This window comes from Nannospalax galili, unplaced genomic scaffold (assembly GCF_000622305.1).
Source record: "Nannospalax galili isolate Female #2095 unplaced genomic scaffold, S.galili_v1.0 scaffold1915, whole genome shotgun sequence".
In the NCBI taxonomy this organism is placed as follows: domain Eukaryota; kingdom Metazoa; phylum Chordata; class Mammalia; order Rodentia; family Spalacidae; genus Nannospalax; species Nannospalax galili.
The window spans coordinates 111,217-121,750 of NW_008336258.1; the positions used below are offsets into that span (position 1 = coordinate 111,217).

At 39.9% G+C, this 10,534-nt stretch overlaps 1 protein-coding gene across 1 annotated transcript in view; it reads left to right on the plus strand.

The window, feature by feature from the left end:
* The first annotated feature begins 1,275 nt into the window (after positions 1–1,275).
* Positions 1,276–10,534, plus strand: part of LOC103732400 (C-type lectin domain family 2 member D11-like) — a 14,472-nt gene continuing 5,213 nt past the window's right edge. The window contains exons 1-5 of the mRNA XM_017797604.2: positions 1,276–1,354; positions 6,513–6,632; positions 7,550–7,724; positions 8,289–8,399; positions 9,221–9,382. Coding sequence (XP_017653093.1) covers positions 1,276–1,354; positions 6,513–6,632; positions 7,550–7,724; positions 8,289–8,399; positions 9,221–9,382 — 647 coding nt within the window. The remainder of the gene's footprint in view (positions 1,355–6,512; positions 6,633–7,549; positions 7,725–8,288; positions 8,400–9,220; positions 9,383–10,534) is intronic.

Consider the following 10,534-nt stretch of genomic DNA (forward strand, 5'->3'; position numbering starts at 1 on the left):
CATAAATTTGTCTGTCACACATATATATATAAAAATCAGATTCAGATGATGACTAGAAAACTACTATTCAGAGATTTGAACTGTAATGGCTATACCACTGTTCTCACTTAACCTCATATTCATCAGATTCTAGGAATGAGCCTTCCTAGTATATTGGGGCATAAAATAATATTTGGCTTCTGTGTATACAAAATAGGATGCTTGGCCAACAGGGAGAGCTGGAATGTTCCCTAAGAAAATGCCACACCTATGTATAAGATTCTCCAAGGCTTATTGAATAATTAGAACTTGGTGATTATGGAGAATTGGCATCCAGAGCCAAATTATCTTAGGCTTTCTTTAGACCTCTTAATGGTCTTCCCTTTCCCACCTTTCTGTCTGACCTAATATCTTTGTGACTATCAGGTGAAACTTTTGAAGTCTATTAGTACATTACTACCTTCCACTAATCCAAGAACTAAGAATGCCAACAGAAAGCATCTGAAATTTATGAGAGATACCTTGCCTACCTGAGGTTTCCATCAGTGTATTTTCTAGAAATAACTTGGTGTAAGACTCTTTTTTCTATAACTGTAAAAACTTCATAAAACCATCTGCATATTGAGATGTACTATTTGGAGCAACCTGAACCCATGTTCATGGACTATGCCACTCAGCATAAACTCATTCCCTTTGAGGTGAGCGCCGTGTTTGTGTTAATACTGAGAGCTCTAACTTTCTCCATTCTCATTGCCTCCTGGAGGCTCTGCCTCTAGGCTCCCTAGCACATGGAATGCCCTGACCTGGGCCTGGGTGTCCCCTTCATAAGTGACACCCTCAAAGCTCAGCCTAAGAGAGACAAGGAAATGTGGGTTTCATCTATTGTGGTCCCCAAGGATCACTGCCCAGTGGGAAGTGTCCAGGCTTGAAATGGGTTGGTAATTACATTTCATCTTTTCATTATGCTTTGCTTTTAAGTTGGTTGCTGCAGGACAGTTAAACTTGGCAGAAGTAAAAGTGTTTGAAGTTGCTCCTTGTAATCTCAAAACATCATTTTTTAAATCTAAAGCCTTTATCAATTTTGTTTGTTGTGTTTACTTAATTTAGTTTCATAATCCTCAGAAACATAATTTTCATTGGAAAGAGAAAGTATAGTGGAGAGTGGGCAGGGCTTAGCAAAGCTTGTATGCACTGTTTAAGGTCAATAACTGCTTTCTTTTTCTCTCTCTCTCTCTGTGGTGTCTAGTTTCAAACTTCCACCAGAATTCAACTGAAACTCTTTGTCTCAGCTCAAACATGAGTGCTGCAGAAGTTTCAGTGTACATGCTAAAGACAGTGCTCACCTCCCCTCTTGGACTGCAGGAGGGAGAAATGGGTATGAGTTTAACGAAATTTGAATCAAAGTAAAAGGGCTAAGGAGCTTCACCAGGGAGCCAAGGAGGAGCTGAGCCTCATGCTTGCTGGGGATGACAGTGGGTCTCTGTAGGCAGGAAGATACTAGGGGGAGGGGGCTCTAGGGCTGGGTAAGAGTTTACATAGGTGGTTGTTATATTATTTACCCTGTTGGGAGTGTGTGTTCCTTAAATGTTTCTGGGGAAGAGCAGATCTCTGGTGATTCACACTCTACTCAGTTATATGAAGCTGGTCCATAGCATGCTCTCTAGTTCCCAGAGTAAAGGGGAGCACAGATAGTAACAGCTTCACCAGGTGCATATGAACAGCAGGTGCCGGGGTGCTGGAACTTGTAGTTTGCAGATCCACTGAAATTAGAAAGAAGTGTAGGGATGTGGGGTGGGGTAGGAGTTGGAACCCTCCCAAACAAATCTTTTTAATTTTCATGTGTGGTAAACTACAGAAAAAGAACATCATGGAAATTTCTGTTTTAGTTTTCAGAAAGACACAAAATTATCTCCTGCATTTTGAAAAACATATATAGTTTATTCTGTTATTTCTTTTTCTTTCTTTTGTCCCTCTTCCCTTACATTAATTTGTTGTTGTTTAGGGAAAGAACGTTGACTTTCCTAAAAAACAGTATTCATACTTATCAAGAAAGAAAGTTCATGAAGAAAGTTAACCTAAAGTTAAACTAGGTAGTCTCATAACTGAAAGTAATTTGGTTTTTTGTTTTGTTTTGTTGGCAAAGTCTCAAGCTGTACCCCTGGACTGGTCTGGAACTCACTATGTAGACTTGGCTGTCCTTGAACTCACAAAGATTCACCTGCCTCTGCCTCCAGAATGCTGAGACTGAAGGTCTGCACTGCCATGCTTGGGTATATTTTCTTGTTGGTTTGGTTTGGTGTTAAGACAAAGTCTCACAGTATAGTTTCAGGCTGTCTTGAAACTCCTGATCTTCCATTCTCTGCCTTGCAATACTAGCACCCCACCAGTTTGGGCCTTTAGTTTTTTTGCACATCTTTTTTTAAAAATCTTTTGAGACAGGATCTCCCTGTAACCCCAGCTGGCTTAGAACTGGCTATGTAGACCAGGCTGGCCTCGAACTCACAAAGATCTGCCTGCCTCTGTCTCCAAAGTCCTGAGACTAAAGCCATGCACCACCACACTCAGCTAATTTTTTATTGCATTTTTAATATATTTGTGTGTGTGTGTGTGTGTGTGTGTGTGTGTGTGTGTGTGTGTGTAGGACAGAATCCTCTCCTTCCACAGTGTCGGCCCCAGGGATTGAACTCAGGTTATCAAGTTTGGTGGTAAACGCCTTTGCCCAATGAACCATCTAGCTAGCCCATGTTTGGCTATTAAGGTATTTGGTCAGCCAGAACATTGTGCATTGCACATTATAAATGTGGAGCTCATGTTCCAAAGTATAACTATAATATAACCACAGCTGTTCTGTAACCCTGTTACTAAACCTTAACTATTTCCTGTTTTTGTAACTGAAGTAAAATTTTTGAATCTAAAACTGAAGCTAAAATTTGGTTAGTAATAGATTCCATTTCTTTGATCTTTTGAGAGCTAATTTCTAATGCTGTTTTCTAATCAAGAGTTGAAGGTTACTGTGTTCTAAATGTGCTATGGGAGACATAGGAACTTGGGCGATAGACAAGTGCACAGCATAAGGAAATGGGAAAAACACTAACAGTTGTGTATAAATTAAAAAAGGATCAACTACGAGCATTAGTTGGTATAAATGCAGAGGATTATGGGTAAAAAGCTTGTCTGTTAATAACATGTTGAGTCTTGTTGAATGGAATCTTAGTGATTAGATGCTTGAAGGGTCTTCTAAAAGATATTCCAGGTACCTGTTCTTTAGCCTGACCCCAAACTCTCCAGTTTGCTCTGCTGTTTTTTAAAATTTTTATTAGTATATTCTTTCTATTAGTGTATACATTTAATTATACGCAATCAAAGATGAGAAAATAATGAAGGGGGAAATTGGTTAAATTTATATTATGCTTAATTCTAGATCTTACTTCTATTCTTTTTATCAGACCCAAACACCAAAGTTCAATTCAGTAGAAACAAGGGCGTATATCATTTATGAAGTTCATTTGTGTAAGCTGTCTGAGAAATCAATTCATGATAAAAATAATTTGTGTGTGTTTGTATATAGGGGTGTGTGTGTGTGTGTGTGTGTGTGTGTGTGTGTGTGTGTGCTTGTGCATGCACACACACTATATTGAGGATCCATCAAGGAACATATGCTGAGTAAATGGTATACCATAGAGTTGCATCCCTAACTCTTACTTTTTTGTGGTTGTTATTTGTTTTCGAAAGAGTCTCCCTATAGCCCTAGCTGACCTAGAACTCGTTAGATAGACCAGGCTGGACTTGATCTCACAGAGATCCCCCTGCCTCTGCCTCCTGAGTGCTGGAATTAAAGGTATGTGCCACCATGCCCATTTTTCAAATTAAAAAAAAATTTTATTTTTTGTGTGTGTTTTGCCTGTATGCATGTAAATTCACCCATGTTGTTCAATGCCTGCAGAGGCCAGAAGAGAGCATCAGATCCCCTGGAACTCGAGTTACAGATGGTTGTTAGCTGCCATGTGTGTGCTGGGAACCAAAGCCAATTCCTCAGCAAGAGCAGACAGCGATCTTAACTGCTGAGCCATCTCTCCAGTCACAGTTTTTAAATATTGTAAAATTTACTAGAACAAAATAAAAACATTTTGCTGTGTTTTTTGATTGACACAGAACAATTATTTAAACTTATGAGGTATGGTGAAATGCTCTGATTCATGCATATATTAAATAAAATAAGTTGAATTAGCATGTCTATCACCTTGAACTTTTATTGTTCCATTATAGGGACTGCGTTCGAAATATCCCTTTCTAGCTATTTTGAGGTTTACAATGCATTCTTGTAAACTGTATTCATTTCGCTATGCCTTTGAACGCCAGAGCTTACTCCTCTTTTTGTCTTCTTCCTGTCTATTCTCTCAGCTTCTGGTAAAGATATTTGTAATTCAGTATTTAATATAGCACTGTTCACAATATCCAGCATAGGGAAATCCACCTAAAAGCCCATCAATGGTTCAATGAGAAAGAAAATGTCATGTGTATTCTGATATGCAATGGAATATTATGCACCAATAAAAGGATGAAAGAATGCCTTTTGTGTCAACGTGAGTGGACTTGGATGATGTGTCAGATGGAAATTAGTCAGGCATAGAAAACCTTACATGGCTGATCAGTCACGGAAAGAATTTTTAAGCGCAATGCAAAACCCAGACATCATAAATAAGCCTATAAATTTCAAATTTGAATGAGTTTATAAAGCTTCTGAGATTTACTCTAAAGAAATCTGGAGATTGTGGGGCTAAGGAGGATGGAAAATTGATAAAACCAGCTGACCCTGGTGACACAAGCCTTTAAGCAGTCGAGGTAGGCAGAGTTCTGTGAGTTGGGGGCTGGCTTGATCTGCATAGCTGGTTGACCCTGGGGGAGGAGGAAGAGCAGGAGCAGAGAAGAGGAAAGAGAGAAAGAGAGAGAAAGGGAGGGAGAAGAGAAACAAAGGGGAGAGAGGAGAGAGCGAAGGAGGGAAGAGAGAAGGGGAGAGAGAATTGTTGAAGTGGAGTTAGGTAATGAGCACATGGGAATAATTTAGGATCCTATTTTCTCTAATTTTGTATATGCTTGAGATTTTCTATAATGCAAGTTTTGTTTTTGAATGTCAAAAATAATAAGGAAAGTGTCAGGCATGATGGTGCATGCCTTTAGTCCCAGCACTCTGGAGGCAGAAGCAGGAAGATCTCTGTGAGACAGAGGCCAGCCTGGTCTACACAGCAAGTTCCAGGCCAGCTATAGTACCAAGAAACCCTGACACAGAATAAAACAAAGCACACATAAACACAAAAAGGATGATTTGCACATCCCTTTAGTAAAAATTTGAAACAATGTGGAAATCATGAGTTTCTAAAGACATTTTTGCTTAATGCAAAAGTAAAAAGAATGAAGGAGCCAAAATCCAAAGCACATTGTAAAACCATCCAATCCCAGGTAACTTCCTCCTTGTCATTTAAACCAAGGCAGCCTGTTTTAGAGATGTATGAAACGAGCAAAATAGCCCTTAAAGTCAGTGGGAACTTTGAAATAAATGTAAATCACGCTCAGAAAAACTCATTCATTTGGTGTACGTTTCCGTAAGTCTTAAAAACATATCAGGAAATCACCATCACAATAAAAATACAGACCCACATACCACCCCAATCCCCCCCTCCCCGTGGCCCCAAGCTGACACTCCCTTACTCTGTCCCCAGCCCTTGGCCAGCCCTGTTGTTTTCTGCCCTAACACTTTCTTCTCCAGAATGTCACATACCTGGATTCCTGTAGCAGGTATCCCACAGTCTGAGTTCTTTCACTTAACAGTCATGCATTTGATCAGCCAGAATACAGAGTGCATCAATAGTGCAGAAAATACAAATACAGCTGGCTGGGTTAGAAGGGACTTCACTCCACAGTTCTACTCATAGGAGAAACAGTGCTGTGATTTCAGAAGTACCCAAGCATCTCAAAATGAAACAGAAAAAGACTTTAATTTTGCCAAGAGGTTAAGAAAAACTAGCAGGAAGTAGGAGGTGAGAGGAGCAAGTGAGTGGGTGGCAGTTTGGGTTTTTTCAGTAGAAAAATATTCTGTAGTCAGAGTTTCAAAATTAGCTACAAGGGGACCACTTTTTGCTGTTCTAGTTTATTGAAACTTATAGGCAAACTGCTAGTTAGGGAGCTTTGAGGAGAGAAACCAAAAGACCATCAGCTAGCCAGAGCTACGGGCAAGTGTTTTTCGGGGGTTTTTGTTTTTGTTTTATTTTTTTATTCAAAATTTTATTTTTATTTAGTTTATGTGTGTGTCCTTGTGCATTTGCATGTAGTATGTATCTGTATGTGTGGGGTGCTTTCAGAGGCCAGAAGAGGGCGTTGGACCTCTTGGGGCTGGAGCTATGTTAATGAACAGCCAGACTTGGGTGCTGAGATCCCAAATCCTGCCCTTGTGGTAGGGCAGCAATCTCTCTAGTCCTTTATTTCTTTTCTCCTTAAGAGATTGTCGATATTGACTTTCGGGTACTTCTATTTTACAGGTGGAAAGTTCCATGGAAAACCTGTAGCACTTCTCACTCCTGTGATCAAGCTTTCCTGCTGCTGTTTGCTGATCGCAGTCCTCACTGCAGCTGTAGTTGTGCTTTCTGTTGCTTTGTCAGGTCAGCTACTTATTCTGGAAATTGTACTCTGTTCACAGTTGTATCATCAGTAACATTTACTGATTGTCATTGTGTGTCAAGTAGTGTGGAAAGTGCTTGAGACAAAACACACACAAAATTCCTCTTCTCTGGGAACTTGGAGTCTAGCAGGAAGATATAGACAGTGAAAAAGAGTGGGTGGGACAGGTTGCATAGGGAGGCCAGGTCAGCTTCACTGGGAAGATGATGGATGTTTTAGCATCCTCTTGAAGGAGATGCAGGAGCCATGTGTCTACCTTGGAAACTATTCAAGACAGAGCACAAGGAGAGCCAGTCCCACAGGAGAGTCTCAAAGAGGCTGCTGCAGCTGAGGGAGTGAGGGCAGAGAAGTGATGAGGTTGAGAAGGAAACACACTCCCCCATTCCCTGTGATTTCAGCTACCATGTTCAACTGCGGTCTGAAAGTATTAAACAGAAAGTTCCAGAAGTAATCAATCCATAAGTTTTTGTTTACTGTTCTGAAGAACGTGATGAAACCTTGCCTCCCTGCTTCATCCTCCCTGTTGTGTGGACCACCCCATTGTCTAATGTCTCTGTGCTGTGTGAACTGCCTGCTCAGCTGTCTGCAATGTCATTTTGGTTATCAACACGCTATCACAATAGGTGTTCCCATAGTGCTTGCTTTCTAGTACCCCTCAAATGCATTCCTTAAAGTCAGTGAGTAGCACAGAGAGAAAAGGGCACAGAACCTAGCTGGGAAGCTTATGATGGAAGACCATCATGCTGGGTGGGGAAGGGGGAGGGGGTTCTCCTAGCCATGAATAGGAAAGCCACAGTCCAAATGCACAAGCCTCAGAGTTGAGTTCAGAATGATACCCCCCAAAAAAGACAAGACATGAAAATGTTTATTATAATTCATTTTATTGTCTAAATTTTAGTGAGAAAGGAAAAACAGATAATCAAGAACCACATATATGCCAACTGTCCAAGAAACTGGATTGGGTTTGGAAGTAAATGTTTTTATTTTTCTGATGACACGAAAAACTGGACATATAGCCAGACCTCCTGTGTGACATTAGGAGCCCAACTTGCTCAGTTTGAAAACCAGGAAGAATGGATAAGAAATACGTATGGATTCCTTCTCTGTTGAATATTCAGTTCCCTGAGGTGGGGAGTTTAAGGCTGAAGACCAAGGAAGGATCCCCTCCCAGGCAAAGCTGGGAACATGGGATGCATGTTACTGCATGCAATTTGTTCACAGTATCACTTCTGCCTGGAGCCCTGAGACACTGAGACCTTCCAGACACATTCTCTCATGTAATGGACATAATCAGCCTGCAAGGCTAGATATGCCATATCCACCATAAGACATGTGGTAATCATGTAAGTTTTTATCCATGTTGGTATATGTTACATACTGAAGGTGGCTACTATTAATATTCTGAAAGGATAGGTATAAAGTAGGACTTTACAGATGCAGTGGGATGTACCATCATTAAAATAAAGTAAATCAGTGTCATGGACATCAAATGGCTCCTCTGAGAAGTGAGGACTAGTCTGGTTACAGAGTCTGTGCTCCCCAGTGACACCTGCAGCCATCCCAACAGGAGGCTGTGGGGCAGCAAGACTCAAGGGTCACCTGAAAGAGACATATGTGTTTGCTTTCTGTGTTTTGTGACAGAATTTCCTGAGAAGATATAAGGGCTCTTCTGATCACTGGATCGGCCTGCACAGAGAATCGCCACAGCATGCTTGGAAGTGGACAGACAACACTGAATACCACAACATGTATGTTTTCAGACCTCGTTTCCTCCTACAATGTTCATGTGTTGTGTGTGAGTTGTGTTCATGAGTTTCAAAAGGTAATATCCTGTGAAGCTTACTGTGCTGGGAAGAAAGAAATACGAATCCTTGGGCTGCACATGTAGCAGAGGTAGAGTGTACTGTCACACATGAGCCAATTCCCAGCAAAATCCACATTCCCTCAAATTTAAATCCTTTCTATTGATCTTCTATTTATTAATTGTGATTTTTGGAAAACCTTCACATTCTGTGAATTCACTTGAAATCTTCAGCAGGATGATGACATCTGGGGAGTTCTTGCTTACCCCTTCATCACTTTAAAGTTTGGCCTTGCTGATAAATCCTGTGTGGAATGTAGACAGAACCGCACATGTGCAGTGAAGGCTCTGATATTCCAGGAAGCCATTGCAGAGCTGCAGGCGTCAGACTCTACCATCAATCAAAGCAATCTACTAGGAAGATTTTTCTTCACTTTTACATGTATGGAACAGTTCCAGATAAGACTGAAAATTACTCTCAGTAAGGTCACCATGGCAGAAGTTCAAGTGCACATGGCAGCAAGTAGCAGTTACATACCTTGTTACCACATCATTGGGTTTGGCATCAATGAACGATAACAGGTATTATATTCTAATAAAAACTTGAGAATCTGAAACTATGCACAAAACTAGTGCAAATAATTCCTGATGGACTTTTGTGTCTTCTGTTCCTACTCAAAATCTTCAGTAGAAGCACTGGAGATTTTAGTGCAGGGGTGAATATATATGCCTGTTGTGTAAGTTTCATGTTTTTGGTTTTGGTTTTAGGGTTTCCATCATCCGAGGAGTGGGAGAGCACGCCTACCTGAATGACAACGGAATCAGCAGTGCCTGGGTCTATGCTGATAGGAAGTGGATTTGCAGCAAGCCCAACAGCTACGACCCCTGTGCCCAATATCTTCAATCTCTTTTTAGAGAGTCCATAAGCAGGTATGAGAGGTGCACTGTGGTTCGTTATATACAGGTGTTGCTCTATGCTTGGTCTGCCAAAACTGTTATCAAAATGCATTTGTAACATTTGTTGAAGGCAAAGATGAAAACTAGCTAAAAGGACTCTAAATAGAGGGATTTAGGAGAGCACAGGTGATTCTAAATTAAATAAGTGTTTTCATATGAATTGGTGCTCATATTTAAAGCTAAAATACAATCACATTGATATTAGTTGACCTCCATTTCTATGACCAAATATAAAACTTTAATTACAAGTAAGTCCTTGCTTTGAAGGCAGGGGACATTGAATGAGTGGTTACTGAAGCCATGAAACTGACTTTAATAATCATAAGAAAGATGATCATTGGTCTGAGGCCTTCAAAAAATTTTAGAACATATCCTATATTCTTTGCAAAATTCGGTTACCAATGTAAGAGAAGATTATAAAAGTATTGAAGTATTGAAAACTATTGATATAGCTCAGTTGGTAGAGTGCTTGCCCAGCATGCACAAGGCCCTGGGATAGATGCCCAGTACTACATAAGCTGGCATGATAGTGCATGCCTGTAATCTTAGAACTCAAGAGATAGAGGCAGGCAGGTCAGAGTTCAAGATCACCCTCATGTACATATCAAGTCTGAGGCCATCTTGGGCTATGTATAACCATGCCCAAAATAAATTATATATATATATAATTTGTTCACAGTATCACTTTTGCCTGGAGCCCTGAGACAGAGGCTTTTTATTTTTAAAAAACAAAAGAATTGAAAATGTTATTTACTTTATATTCTGCAATTTAAAACTTCATACACCATGAAAGTGTTTTATATACTTTAGTTTCAATGGTCTCCTTTCCCATTAAAATATGATAAGCACATATTATACTTTATAAATAAAATCTGGTTTAATTTCACCCATTATTGGATTTATTTCAGATCAAGCGACATTAATTACTTGAACTTTCAAGCTTGTAATTCTTAATCATTCAACAATTGGGTCTTAAAATAGTTTTTTTTAAATTTATAACATTTGCTACACTGTGCTGATGAGTCCCCCAAAGAATGAAATAACAAGTTACAATGTCCTTCTTCTGTGAATGTGAATTGTCTTACTTTATTGAAGTAGTTTTCTGTTTCTTCATTAAGTCATTGC